At 41.7% G+C, this 23,110-nt stretch overlaps 1 protein-coding gene across 1 annotated transcript in view; it reads right to left on the minus strand.

Moving 5' to 3' along the window:
- pde11a (phosphodiesterase 11a) overlaps window positions 1-23,110 on the minus strand; it is a 401,879-nt gene that overhangs the window by 26,303 nt on the left and 352,466 nt on the right. Inside the window, exons 17-19 of the mRNA XM_039757714.1 lie at window positions 20,787-20,850; window positions 18,446-18,520; window positions 11,301-11,384 (exon numbers count right to left, since the gene is read on the minus strand). Of these exons, the coding sequence (XP_039613648.1) occupies window positions 11,301-11,384; window positions 18,446-18,520; window positions 20,787-20,850 (223 nt within the window). The remainder of the gene's footprint in view (window positions 1-11,300; window positions 11,385-18,445; window positions 18,521-20,786; window positions 20,851-23,110) is intronic.

Genomic DNA, 23,110 nt, shown 5'->3' on the forward strand with positions numbered 1-23,110 from the left:
TTGAAATTTTACGACAGGATTAGGAGGATGTGTCTTAAACCAGTTTGGCGAGTGTTTCTTTGCTAAAGTCTTTCTCTCATCCCCCACACAAAGCCAGGTTAGCTTAACATATGGTCTTGGGGGTGTTGGCAGGTGTTAAGATGTTCTGTTTCCCCCATTGGTCTGAGGTATGGCTGTTTGGAATTGGCTTGTCTCAGAGGCCTTTAAGTACCATGATGTCCTATTGGCTGTAGGGGTTGGACAGAACATTTATAAATGTACGTGCTTAACCTCACAATTTCTCTCTTACTAACATCTGAAAAAGAAGCATCTCTTGCTAACCTGTGATGATGCAGAAGTATCTTTCTGTTGCTAACAACTGATGAAGACCATCACACCATGAACTGACAAGAACAGCACAATGAAGAGCACAGCTCAGCAGACATATTGACCAGGCTTGAGGCCCGTTCTGAAGAAAGCTGAGCACCAATGATGCCTTAACTAGAGACATTTTAAGTAACTACAAGTCTGTGTGCCACCTGAATCACACATCACCATTTATCAGGTTGTATGGTTGCCAATATTGAAATGTACTTTGCATTTTGTTATCATTTATGAATATTATCAATAATACATTATTTTATGTGTAACTTAACTCCTGCTTGTCTTTTTACCACATCTAATTGCCTAATACCTTATAAACAGTGGTAAGTCTGTGAGATTAGGCATTCTAAGGCTACATATTAATAATACAATAGGGGAAAGTAGAGCAATATACACAGTGCATCTGGAAAGTATTCACAGTGCATCACTTTTCCTACATTTTGGTATGTTACAGCCTTATTACAAAATGGATTAAGTTAATTTTTTTCCTCAGAATTATACACACAACACCCCATAATGACAACGTGAAAAAAGTTTACTTGAGATTTTTACAAATTTATCAAAAATAAAAAAACTGAGAAAGCACATGTCCATAAGTATTCACAGCCTCTGCCATGAAGCTCCAAATTGAGCTCAGGTGCATCCTGTTTCCCCTGATCATCCTGGAGATGTTTCTGCAGCTTCATTGGAGTCCACCTGTGGTAAATTCAGTTGATGTGACATGATTTGGCACACATCTGTCTATAGAAGGTCCCACAGTTGACAGTTCATGTCAGAACACAAACCAAGCATGAAGTCAAAGGAATTGTCTGTGGACCTCCGAGATAGGATTGTCTCGAGGCACAAATCTGGGGAAGGTTACAGAAAAATTTCTGCTGCTTTGAAGGTCCCAATGAGCACAGTGGCCTCCATCATCCGTAAGTGGAAGAAGTTCGAAACCACCAGGACTCTTCCTAGAGCTGGCCGGCCATCTAAACTGAGTGATCGGGGGAGAAGGGCCTTAGTCAGGGAGGTGACCAAGAACCCGATGGTCACTCTGTCAGAGCTCCAGAGGTCTTCTGTGGAGAGAGGAGAACATTCCAGAAGGACAAGCATCTCTGCAGTAATCCACCAACCAGGCCTGTGTGGTAGTCTGGCCAGACGGAAGCCACTCCTTAGTAAAAGGCACATGGCAGCCCGCCTGGAGTTTATAAAAGACACCTGAAGGACTCTCAGACCATGAGAAACAAAATTCTCTGATCTGATGAGACAAAGAGTGAACTCTTTGGTGTGAATGCCAGGAGTCACGTTTGGAGGAAACCAGGTACCGCTCATCACCAGGCCAATACCATCCTTACAGTGAAGCATGGTGGTGGCAGCATCAGGAACTGGGAGACTAGTCAGAATAAAGGGAAAGATGACTGCAGCAATGTACAGAGACATCCTGGATGAAAACCTGCTCCAGAGCGCTCTTGACCTCAGACTGGGGCAACGGTTCATCTTTCAGCAGGACAACGACCCTAAGCACACAGCCAAGATATCAAAGGAGTGGCTTCAGGACAACTCTGTGAATGTCCTTGAGTGGCCCAGCCAGAGCCCAGACTTGAATCCGATTGAACATCTCTGGAGAGATCTTAAAATGGCTGTGCACCGACGCTTCCCATCCAACCTGATGGAGCTTGAAAGGTGCCGCAAAGAGGAATTGGCGAAACTGGCCAAGGATAGGTGTGCCAAGCTTGTGGCATCAGATTCAAAAAGACTTGAGGCTGGAATTGTATTGAGCAAAGGCTGTGAATACTTATGTACATGGGATTTCTCAGTTTTTTATTTTTAATAAATTTGCAAAAACCTCAAGTAAACTTTTTTCACGTTGTCATTATGGGGTGTTGTGTGTAGAATTCTGAGGAAAAAAATTAATTTAATCCATTTTGGAATAAGGCTGTAACATAACAAAATGTGGAAAAAGTGATGCGCTGTGAATACTTTCCAGATGCACTGTGTGTTACTCTACCAAGATAAAACAGTGGGTTAACATCCCTTTGACATTTACCTCTGAAGGAAAGTTAAATGGTGGCCAGTGTGGTTACGGCGTCGACATACCACTGCTCTCCACGCCAGTGCAAAGAATTAAATAAGAAATCTTTGGACCCCGTTCACAACCTCATTTCTGGTGACCTAAATGATCTAATCAGAGTCGTTACCTACGTGTCAAATGGCCTCACCAGGAGTTTTATCCTTTTTTTTTGCAATTGTGAGGTGTATTTAAACATGGCCACTGTAGGACCTTCAGGGTGGATTGTGGCCTTGCAAAGCCTCTTGACAGAAATGACAAACCAACAAGAATAGAAAACATTAAACACCTGAAAGTAGCCTGATCTGGAGATGCCATCTTTTTAAACGTCACCGGCATTCATTTCCACAGGAAATTAATATTTCTTTTCAAACTATAAGCTATTGATTTTGTAACTGAAAACCGATGAGCCGTGCAGACATGAATGGCCCGTTGCCTTTGTAGTCCTTTATTTCTGCACAACAGAATGCCTGCCTATCGGAAGTGCAGCAGATCCAGGGGCCGAAGTCCCGCTGCCATTATGTAAGGGCGCATTAGTATTCTGTGCAGAGCTGAAGCTTGGAAGCGCCAGATCCTTTTGACTCTCATCCACCCACGGATGAAAAACACAAGTTGACGTGAAACCTTTACAAACCCAGCCAAGGCCAGCTCTTTAAACCCGCCAACCTTGGCAGAAATTCTGCCACACTTCCTGAGCATTCATAGCGTCTTTTCAGTTACAAAACCTCTGTGGAAAAACACAAAATACACCTAAGAGGATCATCTTTATAGAAAAGATTTTTAAAATCATTTATATATACATATATGAAAAAAAAAAAAAACAAGTTTAAAGCCAGTTGTTTCAGAGGGTGACAGACATGAACGCTCATTAAGAGTAAATATTATAATTGAGACGCTCAGTCCTAAAAGTCCTGACTCATTGGCAGAAACGGGGACGGAATCTCAAGGAATCTACAAGTCTCACACATTTAATCAGGCTACGTTTAGCACCGTAAAGGCCATGAATTAAATAAGCACAAGAGTGGCATATCAGTGATAATATACTAATACCAACACACACACATAAATAAGCCACAGACTGGTACTCTTCCAGGAGGGTTGATTGTCTGGTGCCCATCATTGCCAAGATAAGCTCTACCTCCCTATGACCCTAAATTAAAGAAATGAATAATGAAAAAAATGGAGGCTGAATGAATGGATGACGACATACCTAAAATTATGATAATACATCTGCTATGGACTGGCACCTCTTCCAGGATGGTTGCCTGACTATTCTCCATTACTCCCTAAAACTCTTTAACTTCAGTTACATAAGGGATTATAAAAACAGTGCCCTATGGTGGGCTGGCATCCCGCCCAGGGATTTGTTCCTGCCTTGCACCCTGTGCTGGCTGGGATTGGCTCCAGCAGACCCCCGTGACCCTGTGTTAGGATATAGTGGGTAGGATAATGGATGGATGGATGGATAATCAAAACAGGTGGCCCTAATATTGGTAATTCATTCGTTACACCTGCCTAATAAAGTCTTATAATCCGGGCCATATTAGACAATGTTATGCCACTCTATCACAGGGCATCACACACACACACACATATATATATATTCATACACTCAGCCATGCCAAACCAGATTAGTTTTTACAGTTCATCTGATCTACAAATGACAACTCCACAAGGAGACTAGGCTGGGATTCAAACTCTAACCCCCGCGGCTCTGCCCGCGGAGTAGTGAAACAGGATAAACTTTAAAAATCAATAAAAAAATATTTTAAAAATGTAATTTGTATTGAGATTAACTAATATGAGGGTAGCACGGTGGCGCTGCTGCCTCACAGTTAGGAGACCTGGGTTTGCTTCCCGGGTCCTCCCTGCGTGGAGTCTGCATGTTCTCCCCGTGTCTGCGTGGGTTTCCTCCCACAGTCCAAAGAGTCCACAGCTGGTATTTCAAGGCCCTATTTTGTCCTTTAAGGAATGGCTTTCTGACTGCCACTCTCCCTGCCAAACCTACAGCACAAAGTCTCCTCTTCACAGTCGAGATTGACGTTTGCTTTTTTTGACCTGCACTGTCAAGTTGTGCTGAAGCTGTTGTGCTGTCAGGCGTCTGTGATCACTCAAGCTGGTTTAATGTGTCTTCTGATTGGCTGGTGACTTTGGTTCTGTCAGATCTCGTCCTATCAGAGTTTCTTCCAGTTTCCAGTTGCCTTTGGATTGACACCACTGGACTCACTGACACTTGGATTTTTGTTTGCAGTTTCTCTAAATGAAAGGTCTACACTTCTAAGGGTAATAATCTTCGGTCACATTTCACTGATTAATTGCCTTTTTCTTGTCATTATCACTGGAATATTGTCCAAGTAGTACTTCGGAGGGCGGCATGGTGGCTCAGTGGGTAGCACTGCTGCCTCACAGTTAGGAGACCCGGGTTCACTTCCCAGGTTCTCCCTGTGTGGAGTTTGCATGTTCTCCCCAGGTTTGGTGCATTGGCGATTCTAAATTGTCCCTAGTGTGTGCTTGGTGTGTGTGCCCTGCAATGGTCTGGTGCCCTACCCAGGGTATGTTTCCTGCCTTGCACCCTGTGTTAGCTGGGATTGGCTCCAGCAGACCCCCGTGACCCTGTAGTTAGGATTTAGCGGGTTGGATAATGGATGGATAGTACAAATTAAGTAACAATTGTATAGTTCTTGTTGAAGTGCCCTTTGGAGATGGAGGACCTGTGAAAGGCGCTATATAAACCACAAGGGCACACTTTTATTCAATTGCTTTGACCTTTTTATGTTCACATAGTACAAATAAAGAATCAATTGTACATTAACTCTAAAGTCCATTTGAGAGGCAGAAGGATCTGTGAAAGGCGCTATATAAACTATGAGGCCACACTTTTATCCAGCTCCTCAGACCTTTCTATATTCACGTTGCACAAATTTAATTACATAGTTTTTGTTAAAGTGCCCTTAGGGAGATAAAGGACCTGTGAAAGGCGCTATATACACCACAAGGGCACATCCATCCATTTTCTAATCCGCTGAATCCGAATACAGGGTCACGGGGGTCTGCTGGAGCCAATCCCAGCCAACACAGGGCACAAGGTAGGAACCAATCCCGGGCAGGGTGCCAACCCACCGCAGCACAAGGGCACACTTTTATTCAATTGCTTTCACCTTTTTATGTTTACATAGTACAAATTAGGGGCGGCACTGTGGCACAGTGGGTAGCGCTGCTGCCTCGCAATATGGAGACCTGGGTTCGCTTCCCGGGTCCTCCCTGCGTGGAGTTTGCATGTTCTCCCCGTGTCTGTGTGGGTTTCCTCCCACAGTCCAAAGACATACAGGTTAGGTGCACTGGCGATTCTAAATTGGCCCTAGTGTGTGTGTGCCCTGCGGTGGGCTGGCACCCTGCCTTGTGCCCTGTGTTGGCTGGGATTGGCTCCCCGTGACCCTGTATTTAGGATATAGTGGGTTGAATAATGGATGGATGGATGGATAGTACCTCAGTTGGGACACCTGTGCAAATTGTCGCAAAATGGCTGCAGAACACGTGAGGGTTGTAACCTAATCGTTATTCCTTGAAGAGGGTACATTTGTAATATTCTGAAATTTCCATTTTTTCAGTTTCTGCTAACCTAAACTTTGAATTAGCAGTTTCCTGGTTAGCTTTTCAACTTTTTAGGTCATTCATTGCATTTCAACTGATTAAATCTGAAGAAAAACTGAGGTGGTCTAAAACATTTGACCGGTAATGTAAATTTATAATTAACACTTTTAGGGCTAATGTCATCTTTTGTCAACAGCAGGGCTCGAGGTTGGATGTTGACTTTAGTTAGCATCCAGGGGTAGAGGGTAGTAATCAGCTGTAGACGTCGACAAAACTCGCCACCACGTTACGGTGGACCACCTTTGCTAGGAGGACTGTTAGACTCATTGACTTGACATTGAATCCCTGTGTGTGTGTGTGTATGAGGAGCGTAGAGTGAACAACATCTAGAATGGCATTGATGCCGAACAAAAAAGCAAAGCGATTGTGCAAAGCAAAATACTCTTTGGGCATTATTAATTTTTTTTTTTGCTTTATGCATATTATTGCTATGTCAGACGGACTTATCAAACTCTGATTTTGATGCAAGTGATCTGAAAATCAAAAACGAAAGGCAGGTAGCTGTTTCCTTTCTGGGAAGTGCCTTTCAGAATATAAATGGTTAGACAAACAGGTATGTAGTAAGTATGTAAGCCGTGTTACAGATGATCTTAGAAAGCTAATGTTTAATGTTAGTTAGTTTTGGGGAACAATATTCAGACCTGGGAGAAAAATGAAAAAATAATTAGCCCTGAAAGAGTTAATTATCATACAATAATTAGTAATTATTGTAATTAGCAGCGCTAGAAAAGGTCCAGAGAAGAGCGACTAGGCTGATTCAGGGACTACAGGAGATGAGTTATGAGGAAAGATGAAAAGAGCTGAGCCTTCATAGAGATGAAGAGGAGACCTGAGTGAAGTGTTTAAAATGATGAAGGGAATGAGTCCAGTGGATCGAGACGGTGACTTTAAAATGAGGTCATCAAGAACACGGGGACACAGTTGGAAACTTGTGAAGGGGAAATTTCACACAAACATTAGGAAGTTTTTCTTTACACAAAGAACGATAGACACTTCGAATAAGCGACCAGGTAGTGTGGTGGACAGTAAGATGTTAGGGACTTTCAAAACTCGACTTGAAGTTTTCTTGGAGGAAACAAGTGGACAGGACTGGCCAGATTTGTTGGGCTGAATGGCCTGTTCTTGTCTAGTGTGTTCTAATTTTCTATAAGGAAGTTGATGACTTATAAAGAACGGAAGGGCAGCAATCAAGGCTTACAGCGTCAATGGAAAGTTTCCATCTCACTGGTAGTTTTCACATTTTACTGTTACACAACATGGAATCACAGTGAATTTAATTTGGCTTTTTTGACACTTATTAACAGAAAACGATGCTTAGAACAATTGGGAGTAAATTTGTTTTTTATCAAGACAATGACCCCAAGCACAAAGCCAAAGCTACACAGACATGTCTTCAAAATGACAACATTAATGTCTCAGAGTGGCCGGGTCCGAGTGCAGATCTCAATCCAAAAGAGAATTTGTGACTGGAGTTGAAGATGGCTGTTCACTCACAATCGCCACAACACCTGACAGCGCTTGTGCACTTCTGCAAAGAAGACTGAGGGTAGAACTGCATGTGCGATTATCTCAGGGCACAACGTGAGCTACCACAGCTATACTGACGACACACAACTGTATTTATCAAAAGCACCTGATGACCCCGACTCTCTTGATTCACTGACCACAATGTCTTACTTGTGTTTCTGAGTGGATGAGTAGTAATTTTCTCAAACTGAATAAGGAGAAAACTGACTGGCAATAATGGATATAATGAGGTTATTAGAAATTAATTTGATTCAATAGGATTAAAAGTCAAGACGGAGGTAAAGAACTTAGGGGTAGTTATTGACTCGTACCAGAATTTTAAATCACATATTAATCAGATCACTAGGACTGCATTTTTTCCACTTAATATATCAAAAGTTAGATCTTTTACAACTTTGGAAGATGCTGAGAAATGAGTTCACACTTTTGTTTTCAGTCGACTAGATTACTGTAACGCACTCCTCTCAGGAACTCCCAAAAAAGACATCAATCGATTGCAACGAGTGCAGAATGGAGCTGCCAGAATCTTAACTAGGAAAAGAAAATCCGAGCACATCACACCAGTCTTAGCGTCACTACACTGGTTACCGGTGCCATTCAGAACTGACTTTAAAATCCTGCTGATGGTTTACAAAGCCTTCAATTATCTGTGCCATCCTCTTTCTCAGAATGTCTGTCACCTTGCACTCCAAACCGTAACCTTAGTGTCTGATTAGATTTCCAAGAGATAAACTTAAAACAAGTGGTGAGGTGGCCTTCTGCTGTTATGCACCTCAAATCTGGAATAGCAGACCAATAGAAATTCAGCAGGCTAATATGGTGGAGCACTTTAAAAAACTGATAAAAACTCATTAAAGTAACATGGCTTTCTCAGAGCTTCATTTTAGTGTAACCCTGATATTCTGCATATGCATTTAATTATCATTATCACTCATGGTGGCTCCACAATCTGTACAAACCCCTACTTTCTCTGTTGTTCTTTTTCCGGTTTTCTGTGCTGCTGATCTGTGTCCCCACCACCTGCTGGGTTGGATTGAAGGCCAGAAGTCCACATGACCCTCATCGTCTAATCCTTCCTCTTGAAGCCTGAAAACCCTGAGGACTGACTGAGAGCATTGATGTCAGGTAGAATGCCTAGTGGGGCTGGGTGGTCTCGTGGCCTGAGAACCCATGCAGATTTTGTTTTTTTCTCCAGCCGTCTGGAGTTTTTTTTCTGCCCTCCCTTGCCATCGGACCTTACTTTATTCTATGTTAATTAGTATTGCCTAATTTTATTTTTAGATTTTGTCTTTTTTCTTTTTCTTCATCCTGTAAAGCACTTTGAGTGACATCATTTGTATGACAATGTGCTCTAGACATAAATATTGTTGTTGTTGCTGCAAAGCTAATGGTGGCCTGTGCACACGGAATCAATGGCTGACTACAGGGACGTTCTTAGGCATACGCAAACTATGCATCTGCGTAGGGCCCTGACCTGACTTACAATTTTTTTTTTGTTGTCGGGCTGTGGGCCTGGGGCCCCTGTCATGCCCCTGGCACTGCAGCCGTCTGTGCCAGTCCCTCATGTCGTGTGTCACGATACCCTCCTCATCCTAAATTTTATCGTTCTGAGTCGAATTCGGTGGGGAAGGGTAGGAGCAGGGGGCAGCAGGCAGGGAATCGGCGGGCGTGGCCGTGGGACTGGGAATGTATAAAGACCGATTGCTCAGTCTGGATAAACCATTGTACAGCATGGATCGTTTTATTAGAACACCTTCCTGAGCTCGAGGGGGAAGGGGGTAGGGTCCGCCATTCACGGCCTGCACATTTATGAAGCGCATAGGACCCCCAAACTGCTAAGAACAGCCCTGCTGCCTAATGCGCACTAACCTGAAGCTGCAGGGGTCTGAATACTTATGCCATCAATTATTTTGTGTTTTAAATTTGTAATTTATTTAGACCAGTTTGCAGTGACCTGTTTACACTTTGACGTTAAAGAGTACTTGTCTGTCAAAAGGCCAAAACAAATCCATGTAGTACAATAAAATGTGAAAACTACTATTTTCATCTTTAAGTTTTTCAGCTCCCCTGGATTATTCGTCAAACGGCAAGGTGAGTGCATTGCCTGCATGTCTGTCTGCCTGCCTCAACTCTAAAAAATAACGCGCCGTTCTTTATAGCTTTTACATATTGTTTTCTAATGGCTAGCGATGTACTTTATTTAAATATTTACAGTGTTCCCCAACATGGCATTTACTGTTCAGGCAGCTTTTGGACTTTGTACTGCAGTTAATTAATCTGTGTTGTCCACGCGGGTGCCGTTTCATTTTATTCTGGACAAGCAGTCTTGTGCTATAAGTTTAAAACTGTTGTTTTCAATTTAGTTTGTCCAGTTTAGTTTCATTGTGTATTCCCACATTTATAATTATGCTTTGAACTTAAAAGTCCACTTGCATACCATAGTTTAGCAAATGCTACCACGAGTCGCCGACAGGTGTCGGTTTTCTTTCAAGCCCCATGCACTGTGGCCTATTTTACAAGACCACCTCTTGTATTTTGAAGGGATTAATTAATATCCCTATTCCAATTAGGGTCAGGCATTTTAAGGCAGTATAACTCAGTAATGGGCGTTCATGACTGTGCGCGCAACCACCCAATACATATATTGAATATTTATTTGACCGAAACCCCTCATTTTGTCATTAGAAGCATATTCTTTATATATATTATATTATAAATATGATACGGGTATTAATTTAGCCACAATCCTGCCGACTACGCCAATTTTGTTTCCTTAGGAGGTATTAGCTCTCCGGAAATGTGTTCTTTTGAAATGGAGGCATGTTAAGTAACCGAAAAATATAGAAATATAACAGAAAAGGCGATATCCCTCCCATCATGATTACGGCGGTACAAAAATCACATGAGAGAAAAAGATATACTTTAGCTAAGTTTACTGACGGTTTTATGAGGTTACAGACGGGAAGCTTATGACAGACTCTATCAAGGTGTGGGAGTCTTGATCTACGCAGTCTGCCATCTTTCGTCAGCACACTGAAAGGATTTTCCGGACGGATGACATAATCTTCCGCCGGACAGCTTCAAAGGGTTTGACTGCTTGTTCCATGTATTTATACTGTCTTCTCCACGTGCAGGGCCTTCTCCGGTCTCCAAACAAGGAAAGTAAGGATTCAGTTTCATCTCAGGAATAGTACAATGTCCCACTCTGGTCTCCAAACAAGGACAGTAAAAGCTCAAACCCCACCTCCAACAAGAATAGCACAACTGCAGTTTGTCCCATTCTCCAAACTGCTAGGCTAATGGTTTCTAAATGCAGCCTAGTCCCTGTGTACCATACTTGGTCTGCCTGTATGAATGAATCCATAACTGTGTGCATAGAGACAGTGACATTAAACTTAATATTATAACAAACTGATTATAACAGGGATTGAATATGTTTTTCCGGCACTGTATAAGTCCAAGTGAGCCGGAGGCTATTCAGAATAGTTTAATAGGAAAGAGCTGACAGAACAGTTTTGGTGGGGAGCAGACCCGTTTACTGAAGCCTGACACTCCATAAGACTCGGCAAGGACTCTGCTGCCCTCGTGTTATTTACACTGGATGGGGACGCCGTCACAACACGAGCAGCAGTTCAGTCTTTCTGGACAAATACATCCACAAACTTTATGAAATAAATGTTAAAGAAACAGGAATGGCAATGAGGCTTACCTTGTACAGTGGAGTGCAAATGCTGTCAATCCATTCTAGTTGCAGTGTGGGCAGTTCATCTTTTCTGTTGCGATCAAAAATGGCCTGAAACACAAAACCAATTTCACACTTTAATACACAACCATACCATACATAAAAACACACTTTGAAATATTGGGACTATGGAGGTCAGTAGTGAAAGATCACTCAGTCTGATTCCATCTGCCCAAGTCCATCATTCTATTCATCTCTCTGTGCACTGAACCTCCTTTAACAAAGGATCTGAGACACCTAAACTTACCCACCTCTGTGGCACCAAGAAGCAGCATTTCATGGCTGTGATGCCCATCACCACTACCAGAGAGAGACACACCATTGGGACAGGTTATTGAGCACTGATCAATGTCTTGAGATTACAAGCATAGATATGCCATTTTCGAACAGAATAACAATATTATGAGAGTCAGCCATTTTTAAAAGAACACCAGCTGTGCCTGCTACTTCAGCACTTGTCCCTCCACAATAAACCTTTCACCCCCCCCAGGGTTTGGTTTCTCTCTATTGTAAAAAAAAAAATCTTGGAAGGAGACAACATGTGATTTTCTCGGAGAGACACTTATACATCCCGCGAGAAAGAGATTTAACCATGCCTGTGGCCGGAAATAAAGAAAAAAGAGTAGATGACAAGGTAGAACGTCGTAGAGAATTCAAAAACGTTGGCGTGATACACATACAGAGCAGGTTAGAGATAATAGAAGTACGAAAATTCGAAAGTCGCAAAAACAGGATAGTAAAGATCGTATTAGCACCAACAAACAGAAATTATTACTCGGTGAAATAACGGAACAGCGAAACGAGATTGAGTATATTGTTCGGATTTAAACTTTAAGTCAGAGACTTGTAGATCGTGTTGCCAGCGAGAATTAAAAGATCCCAAAAACGCTGGCGCGGTACGAACTCCCGTGGGACTTTTAAAATGAGATTCTTTCAAGTCACGCAATACTTACAACTATTTTCAAACGAGACCACGGTCATCTATCAATCAATCAATCAACATTTATTTCTATAGCACATATTCATACAAAAAAAATGTAGCTCAAAGTGCTTTACAAAATGAATAGAAAAATAGAAGACACAATAAAAAATAAACATAAGTCAACATTAATTAACATAGAATAAGAGTAAGGTCCGATGGCCAGGGTGGACAGAAAAAACAAAAAAAAACTCCAAAGGCTGGAGAAACCTCAATCTAACCTGAATCTAACCTCAGTCGTGTGAATGCTTTTGGCAGACACACTTCCTGCACTCTCAGCTCTTAGACATTTTATCAGGACAATAATTTAAAATGTTCTAGATGACACATCAATGACAAAGCAAAGAAGAAAGAGCATGGACAAACAATAGAAAAAGTCGGTTTATTTATTAGAGACAAAGAAATGATATTCACTCACGGGCAGTTATATGTTGCATTGTCATGATGTATGTCCAAACACGGAATCAAAATTCAATATGATCTTGAAGAAAAGTTAATTCTAAATATTGTTTATACTAAAGTTTTAAAGTAAAAGTGAAAATAATGCATATGTAACAATTCCCATGAAAATAACAATCTCTTTAAATTGTATATCCGGTTAACGCAGCCCACCACGGGGCACACACACACACGGGACAATTTAGGATCACCAATGCAGCTAACCTGCATGTCTTTGGACTGTGGGAGGAAACCCAAGCAGACACGGGGAGAACATGCAAACTCCACGCAGGGAGGACCTGGGAAGCGAACCCAGGTCCCTTAACTGTGAGGTGGCAGCGCTACCCACTTCGCCACTGTGCTGCCCAAAAGTAAAATCATCCATCCATCATCCAACCCGCTACATCCTAACTACAGGGTCACGGGGGTCTGCTGGAGCAAATCCCAGCCAAAACAGGGTGCAAGGCAGGAAACAAACCCCAGGCAGGGTGCCAGCCCACCACAGGGCACACACACAAACGGGACAATTTAGGATCGCCAATCCACCTAACCTGCATGTCTTTGGACTGTGGGAGGAAACCCACGCAGACATGGGGAGAACGTGCAAACTCCACGCAGGGAGGACCTGGGAAGCGAACCCAGGACTCCTTATTGCGAGGCAGCAGCGCTACCCACTGCGCCACTGTGCCGCCCGCCAATAAGTTACCAATATCAGAAAGTCAAGTGCACTGCAGCGGTCCGTTTATTTTTATTTTTTGCTCCGACTGACTGCCAAAATGGAAGATTAACACTTTTAAAAATAAAGGAAAATAAGGAGGACTTTTACAGGAAAGTGACAGAGATTTTTATGCAGAAGGATAGGTGCACAGACTTCATTTACAAATAAAGGTAAGAGCATAAAAGTTTTTCAATTTTATACAAAAATGGGATCAGACTAAGAAAAAAAACAATCCAATATTTAAAAAGTTAATTTTGACTTTAAATAAAATATTCTTTTGTTTTTCTTGTTATCCTTGTGTTGAACAGTCTGTATTGAAATTGATTAAAGCATCAGAATTAAAAGCTTTTAAAGACAACTAAATATTTCAATTAAGGCCAAAATTGAAATCTGTTTTTTTTTTTTGTTACGCCACTCTGTACTTTCATTTGTATTGAACGAGTATGAATTGTGGAATTGCAATGGCAAATTTAGGGCACATGTAGGGTGAGGACCAAATGCGCTCTCTCCGCTCTCCTTCTCTCTCGCCGTTATAAATGTAATTTCTTATTCAAATATACGCTTTAGCTATGTGTGTGTAAAGAATGCTGATGAGATATGAAACATAACCAGTAGTCAGTGTGCAGGCTGGCTGCCATCTGAATAGTGAAGAGGCTACTCTTTTGGGTTCATATATTTGTAAATCTGACTCAGTGCCTCACCAGCCATGAACCTCACCACACGTCGCTGTTTTGAGCTTTGGAAGGAAACATAAGGAGAAGATGGAAACTCCACCAAGAAGGTGCACCAGCAACTGGCAAATCACCCAGGGTTCAGGGGCATTTTTTAAGATAAAATAATCCGTTCTTCATCCTTTCACGCTAACAACTTACACAGTAAACTCAGGATCATGGTGATCATCTAAGCAGCAGGAGATCAAAGGTGAAAAGCAGACTTGGGTGTGATGCCACCCCATCACAGAGCACATGCTCATGCCCTGTGGTGGGGTGTTCGCAGGGGCAGTAAAGAAGAAGACGTAAACTGCACACACACTGTAAAAAAGAAATCTTGCATGTGAGAAAAGTAATAACAAAAAATAGCTAACTGTACGCAAAATAATCATTACTTTAATTAATAAAAATGGGGTTTACCCTTTTTATTGATTATTTAATTCTAATTCAATAAAACAATTAAGAATAACGTTAACTTATTATTTTTTTTAAAATGTAAACATTTTTTATAACTTCCATCCATCCATTATCCAACCCGCTATATCCTAACTACAGGGTCACGGGGGTCTGCTGGAACCAATCCCAGTCAACACAGGGTGCAAGGCAGGAAACAAACCCTGGGCAGGGCGCCAGCCTACTGCAGGGCACACACACACTAGGGACAATTTAGGATCGCCACTGCACCTTACCTGCATGTCTTTGGACTGTGGGAGGAAACCCAAGCAGACACGGGGAGAACATGCAAACTCCACGCAGGGAGGACCTGGGAAGCGAACCCAGGTCCCTTAACTGTGAGGTGGCAGCGCTACCCACTTCGCCACCGTGCTGCCCAAAAGTAAAATCATCCATCCATCATCCAACCCGCTACATCCTAACTACAGGGTCACGGGGGTCTGCTGGAGCAAATCCCAGCCAAAACAGGGTGCAAGGCAGGAAACAAACCCCAGGCAGGGTGCCAGCCCACCACAGGGCACACACACACACGGGACAATTTAGGATCTCCAATCCACCTAACCTGCATGTCTTTGGACTGTGGGAGGAAACCCACGCAGACATGGGGAGAACGTGCAAACTCCACGCAGGGAGGACCTGGGAAGCGAACCCAGGTCCCTTAACTGTGAGGTGGCAGCGCTACCCACTTCGCCACTGTGCTGCCCAAAAGTAAAATCATCCATCCATCCATTATCCAACCCGCTACATCCTAACTACAGGGTCACGGGGGTCTGCTGGAGCAAATCCCAGCCAAAACAGGGTGCAAGGCAGGAAACAAACCCCAGGCAGGGTGCCAGCCCACCACAGGGCACACACGGGACAATTTAGGATTGCCAATTCACCTAACCTGCATGTCTTTGGACTGTGGGAGGAAACCCAAGTAGACACGGGGAGAACATGCAAACTCCACACAGGGAGGACCCGGGAAGCAAACCCAGGTCCCCTAACTGTGAGGTGGCAGCGCTACCCACTGCGCCACCGTGCCGCCCTTTTTATAACTTATTCTAAGTAAAACAACTATACTGTGAATTGAACACATTTAAGTTAAGTTAAATTTAATGACACGGCACTTCCTCTCACATCGATTTCTTGGTCTTTACAACAACGCATTCATCTGTAACGTTTATCCATAATAAGAGCCATTTTACTACGAAGGTGTACTGTAAGTATAAAGCATATTAATTCCGTAATGAAAAACTAGTATTTCATTTCATATAGTTACAGACGTAAGCAGTTGTTATTTTCACAAAACCTTTCCCTTCATGTGGGAAGCATGGCGAGCAAGGTAGCGTCTTTCTAACAACCTACCTCGTTGGTTTGCTTTAAAAAGCAAGCACATTTCTCGGATAGTTACGTATGTTCATATATATTTTTTATTGTTTAAAACTTTTATTTTACACAGAAAAAGAAAATGACACTTTGTGATAAGTTTGAGAATGATATGATGTTTGTCCTAAACTACGGCCTGTAAACAACATAAAAAGACGTTTGCCTAACTGTTACAGTATATTATTTGACCTCTTATTTAATTAGCGTTCTGCATAGGTAATGTATTTTCTGGTTAATTTTTTAACACTATGATTGATTTAGCGATGTTTGATTTCCTACGTTCTATTTTATTTCAGGATTTTCGCTATCGCATACTGAAAAGCAGTGGAAAAGGCGGCCATTCATTTAAGTGGATATGCTGGAGTAAATGCAGGACGTGTTTGAAGAGCGGCATCTGCCTCACTCTTTCACTCTCTCCGTTTCTTTCCCGTTTACCTCTCATCCCTGGGACATTACTTATACTGAGATACACTTTTTGTGTAAGTTTAAAAAAAAAAAAAAAGGAACATTTGCATTGACATTTGAATGTCAGTAATTCAGTAAAAATTATCCTCAGACATTTGACTTAATTTTCAAATGTTTAGAACATTAGAACACTCTAGACGTGAACAGGCCATTCAGCCCAACAATGCTCGCCAGTCCTATCCACTTGTTTCCTTCAAGAAAACATCAAGTCGAGTTTTGAAAGTCCCTAAAATCTTACTGTCTACCACACTACTTGGTCGCTTATTCCAAGTGTCTATCGTTCTTTGGGTAAAGAAAAACTTCCAAATGTTTGTGCGAAATTTACCCCAAACAAGTTTCCAACTGTGTCCCCGTGTTCTTGATGCCTTTGAAAATATAACTCCATTGTTGTGACTATCTGATGTAAAAGGCGCTATATAGCACCCATCCCGGCACAGACCACGCAGAGGCACGTGTATAAAACACATAGGCTTTATTTTTTTCTTCCCGCGTGGGCACACGTCTTCCCCGTGACCCACAGGCAATACACAGTCCCAAGCACAAAACTCACAAACACCACAATTCTCCACCACTCCTCCCAGACAAGCTACGTCTCCTTCCTCCCAACTCTGGCTCACTGAGTGGTGGTGGCTGGGCCCTTTTATAGCCCACCACCTGATCCTAATTGCACTTCCGGGTGGGGCTGAAGACTCGTCCAGCCGGGCTGTGGGAAGCAGACAGCCCCCCCTAGCGGCCACCCCGGGCTCCAACCAAGCTGTGGAGGACTCCATCTCCCATGGAGCCCTGCGTGCGGTTGGGGAATCACCGTCGGCCAGGGAGGCTGCCACCAAGCGTCCCGGGGGAGGTACTGGAGTGCCCAAGGTGGCTCTCCTGGAACATAAGCAGCAGGGGCATCCCTGCCGTGCATAGGACCCGGCTGTCCTTCACACTGTATATATACAAATAAATAAAGATACTGTATATGGAATTTTAGCATTTATTTGTTATACAGGGTGGTCCAGATCTAATTATGCGAATCCAGATCGTATTAATGACTTTGATTTATGTGGGGACGATTCCAGTTCGGCGCGAAGACGATTCTCCATGTCGTCAGTTCGCACACTTTTCGATGGTCTGGGATTTTTCGGGTGATTTTCTATGTAATAAACTGAATAAGTCATAGCATGATGAAAATTGCATAATTAGATCTGGACCATCCTATACAGTCATTACTGTCCAGCGTTGCATTATTACTCTTTTTTTTTTTGAGTAATTCAAATGAAAATCGGAGTTAAATAAAAATATTTTGCCACTACTTATATTTAATCAAACTTATCTATTTTAGGTAAATTTGAGTAAATTAATAAGTTAAGTTTACTGAATAGTGCAGTATATTAAATACACTCAAAAATATTACTTGTAATTTGTTGCCTTATTTTTTTTTAAGTAGTTTTAACACTTTTTTTTTTTTTACAGTGCAGAGGGCTGTGAAATGAGCCAGGCTCCAAGAGAGGTGTCAGTCATTTTACCACCTCACCTGAAATGTGAGAATCACCCCTTCATTTTCTAAACCTACTTATCCCAATCTAGGAAGCTTCAAATATAAAATGGGAATGAACCTCGAGAACCTGCTCATTGCACTCAAACACAAAAACCTACATTCATTTTATGCAGGACCAATCTGGAGTCACCACTTAACCAAATCTGCGGTATGTTGATTGAGGAAACCAGAGTAATGGGGACATTTCACCCAGAGACATTGTGCAATCTCCATAGAGATGGACCCGGGCAGATTATGAACCAAGGACTGTTAGGGCTAACCACTATGATCTTCATGTATTAATTATCAAGAGAAGACCTGTGCAGTGTAATAGAGGAATGGAACCAAAACTAGACCACATACTGGGAACACTGCCATGAATGACAACATAAAATGGCCACAATGGATTTAGATATGCACAGTGAAGTCAAGATATTCACAGAGGAAGTGATTTGAACTAACAGAAGGCGTCAGCTTCAGTTCCGACCGTTCTCTATCTCCCTGTTCGAAGAACTCACTGGTGACTAGTTCTGCAACCTGCAAAGAGAGAAGAAACAAAGGATTTCAAGATTAGTTGTACCACCTCATCAAAAATGTTCATTACTTTACTAGCTGAGCTACCCATTCTTCACACAAGTGAAACACTACTTAAAAAGTGAATTACAAATAATCTTTAAAGAAAAGTTACGATACCAGGCATTTTTGACATTTTAGTAATGGGCTGTAGGCACATAACCTATGAAGGTGAGTCTTGTCCACACAGGTCTGTGTGTTACCTTCGCCCCCGTGATGTGGAATGTGTATTGGGTCATGCATGTTAGAGCACCGCTTCCTAGTAAATGGCATCTGAAGTCTTAAAGGGGTCACAAACTAACACCTCCCTGCTGATGTTCATCCTTGAGAATGTCACAGAACTGGCCATTGGAGAAGCAGCTTAGCCTTAAATCAACATCTACTGTTCTCCACGTCCAGTTTTGGACTTTATTAATAGTCTTGGTAAATCAGACAGTGGTAGCAGAACTAGAATTGATAATTAGGTGGAAAAGTAATATAATTCAGTAATGTATCTCTCTATTATAAAAGAAAATCTTGAGATGAGACGAGACTATTGCCAAGACATTTCTTCAAGTCCTGCCGTCCTCTCAACCATTTCCGGTTCACGGCCCATGCCCGCAGTCCTCTCACCTCTCATTGGTGTGAATGCTTTTGTCAGACACATTTCCTGCGCTCTCAGCTCTTATAAATTTTTAGTTTTCCTCACTTTAAGTTCCCAATAAAAGAAGATGTGTTATGTCCAAATCTTATTGAAGAATTTCATCCCAAAGGGTTATCAACAGAAGAAATGAGTACACAGGCAATCCTAGCCCCGAGAAATGATGAAGTCAAATGAATTAACGTGAAAATTGTCGATCACTTACACAGCAGATCGGTTAAATGCGTATCAACAGACTCTGCTGAAACAGTTGGTGGTGATGGTGCGGAAGATGAAAACATCAACTTACAATATCACGAAGAATATCGACAACCGTTAACAATGTCTGGTTTTCCACCGGCCGAATTACTGTAGAAAGAAGGATGTATCGTAATGTTATCGCGTAATTTATGTCTGAGTGATGGGCTATGCAATGGGACAAGATTAGTTGTATTGATAATTAGTCGAACAATTCTGAAATTTTAACAGGCGACAAGAAACGTCATGTAGTACATCTTCAGGGAATAACATTAGACACCACTGGAAATCTTGATATACCATTCGTGTTAAAACGTTTACAGCTTCCCATTCGAATAGCTTTTGCTATGACTATTAATAAATCACAGGGACAAACATTCGAAAAAGTTGGTTTATTTATTACAGAGAAAGAAACGAAATTCACTCAGGGACAGTTTTATGTTGCGTTGTCACGATGTAACTCCAAACACGGAATCAAATTCGATGTGATATCAACGAAAAGTTTATTCCAAATACTGTTTTTACTGAAGTTTTACAGTGAAAGTGTAAGTTTAAAAAGTATTTGCGTGTTAATTTCAAAGCCAAACAGAATGAAAACGTATAACGCAATGAATATCTCGAACACAACATGAAACATCATTTTGTTTCAATTTATTACGTTTTACTGTTTTTTTACTATGGTTAATTACTCACTGTAATGTAAAATAGTTAGGTCTATTATGCATATGTAACAATTCCCATGAAAATAACAATCTGTATAAATTGCACATTCGCTTCCCCATACGTGAGCGGCAGATCCGCGAAGCGGCAAGCGTGTAGAGCCTGCCCCGAGGTTGGCGAGTGAAGTGAGCAGGGGGCAGAGTCTGCTAGTAAATTAATTAGTAATTAAATTATACAAGTGTTTCTATATTTATAGCTTTGCTAAACAATAGATCTTGAATTACTGCAGTCAGGTGTGATTCCAAATAATATACAGGTGTGATTACATGCTGGAAATAAAGGTCCATCATTTATTATTATTATTAGTTACTTGACAGACATACCGCATATACCCATCCCAATTAATGGCACATATTGTACAGTGTGTTTTATCAAAGGAAGGGACTGAAGAAGCATCTTTTTTGTATTAAGTCCAATATCCTCTTTTGATGCTCTTACTTCATTCAGGTTGGAGGTGAAGAGAATGTACCCTTTGTAATGTGGGAGGTTTTCCAGAAGAGGGCAGTCATGGTTTGAAAAGGACACACACTTTGGCAGTTCAGTGTGTTCCCAGACTAAAACAGCAGTGCTGTTATGATGCCCACCTATTGAAATTAAATGCAAAAAGGCCTCCTATGTTAAAATGAGACTTGCCTTCCTTGATATCTCCCACGGCTTTGTGACTGCTCCTAAATCACAGGCTGTCATCAGCATAGACCTGCAACAGAAGCACAAATGTAAAATGTTAAATAGTCTGATGAAGAACTCAATAAACCAGTTCCACACACCTGTGATTTTGAATTCTGCAAAAATGTATATATTTAAATGAAATGACTTCAGTTTGTCTGTAAAAGTTAAAGGGGCAATTTTAGTAGACTGAACTACAAGTGTCTACCCACATCAATAAAGTATCTATCTATCTATCTATCTATTTATTATATAGTGCCATTCCTATCTATCTATCTATCTATCTATCTATCTATCATATAGTGCCTTTCCTATCTATCTATCTATCATATAGTGCCATTCCTATCTATCTATCTATCTATCTATCATATAGTGCCTTTCCTATCTATCTATCTATCTATTATATAGTGCTTTTTCTATCTATCTATCTATTTATCTATCATATAGTGCCTTTCCTATCTATCTATTATATAGTGCTTTTTCTATCCATCTATCTATCTATCTATCTATCATATAGTGCCTTTCCTATCTATCTATCTATTATATAGTGCTTTTTCTATCTATCTATCTTTTATATTGTGCCTTTCTATCTATCTATCTATCTATCTATCTATCTATCTATTATATAGTGCCTTTCACATCTATCTATCTATCTATCTATCTATCTATCTATCTATCTATCTATCTATCTATCCATTATATAGTGCCTTTTCTATCTATCTATCTTTCTTACATTGTAGTAATTCTTATCTACTCAATAGTACAGTACTTGAATCCCAGAAAGGGCCTTTAATGTGGGACAGGAGCATTGTGATGCTTGCAAATCTGATTTTTATTGAATTTGTTAAATGCTGAATAAATTGTTAGGTTTGTGTGAAAAGTACTTATAGATACCTGGGCATTATATGGTAAAGCTAAGAGACTGATTGATTTGAAAAAGTCAGGTCACGACAAGTGTCACAGTAAAGCCACTTTAATAAAATCAGAGAGCCTGTGTTACAATGGCTGCTGGCACACATTTGGCACATCTGCATCAGCATGACACTGGTCTGACCATTTGAGTCACAAAACCGAGAAAGCACAACTCTTTCAAATGCATTCCTCTAAGTTGCTGAGCCTTCTTTTACAGCCTTAAGTCTGTCAACGCCAATGCAGATTTAAGTGCAACTTACTAATTATGTGGTTACAAGAGCAACAATTGAAAGTGCCAATCTGTATTTCATATACTCTAATCATACAGAGGCGACGATGAACGCTTACTCACATAAAACAGCCCAAAGTAGGTCAGAGACTTATAACTAAGTGACAGCTCCTTAAAACAAATCTTCGAGCAAGTAATGGTGTGTGCTGCAACTGTAGGAAAGCATTTGCAGGGAAGACTCAGAGTTGGAGAGAATTACTGCCAACTTCTGAACACAGACGGTCGCACACCTGGTAAACGTTCATAAGACAAACTGCTTTATGATGAGTGAGTGGCCTTCAGTCAGACTAGCCCCATACTGTGTATCTGTCAAAACGTTAATATGTACTGTAATTACACGTCTAAGTTGGGGGCAGCACGGGAGAACTGCTGCCTCGCAGTTAGGAGACCTGGGTTCGCTTCCCGGGTCCTCCCTGTGTGGTTTTCCTCTCACAGTCCAAAGACACAGAGGTTAGGTGCATTGGCAATTTTAAATTGTCCCTAGTGTGAGTTTGTGTGTGTGTGCCCTACGGTGGGCTGGTGCCCTGCCCGGGGTTTGTTTCCTGCCTTCTGCCCTGTGCTGGCTGGGATTGGCTATAGCAGACCCCCGTGACCCTGTGTTGGGATATAGTGGGTTGGAGAATAACTGATTGAATAACTGACTTCTAAGTTGTGTCTATCCATCCATCCATCATCCAACCCGCTATATCCTAACTATAGGGTCACAGGGGTATGCTGGAACCAATCTCAGCCAACACAGGGTGCAAGGCAGGGAACAAACCCCAGGCATGGCACCAGCCCACCACAGGGCACACACACACCAAGTACACACCAAGCACACACTAGGGACAATTTTGGATCGCCAATACACCTAACCTGCCTGTCTTTGGACTGTGGGAGGAAACCGGAGTACCAGGAGGAAACCCACACAGACACAGGGAGAACAAGCAAACTCCACACAGGGAGGACCCAGGAAGCAAACCCGGGTCTCCTAACTACGAGGCAGTAGCGCTTCCCACTGTGCCACCGTGCCGCACTCGTAATTACCAAGTAATAATTTTCACACATACACACACACATATATATATATATATACAGTACACATATATAC

This window comes from Polypterus senegalus, chromosome 6, assembly GCF_016835505.1.
Source record: "Polypterus senegalus isolate Bchr_013 chromosome 6, ASM1683550v1, whole genome shotgun sequence".
Lineage (NCBI taxonomy): Eukaryota > Metazoa > Chordata > Cladistia > Polypteriformes > Polypteridae > Polypterus > Polypterus senegalus.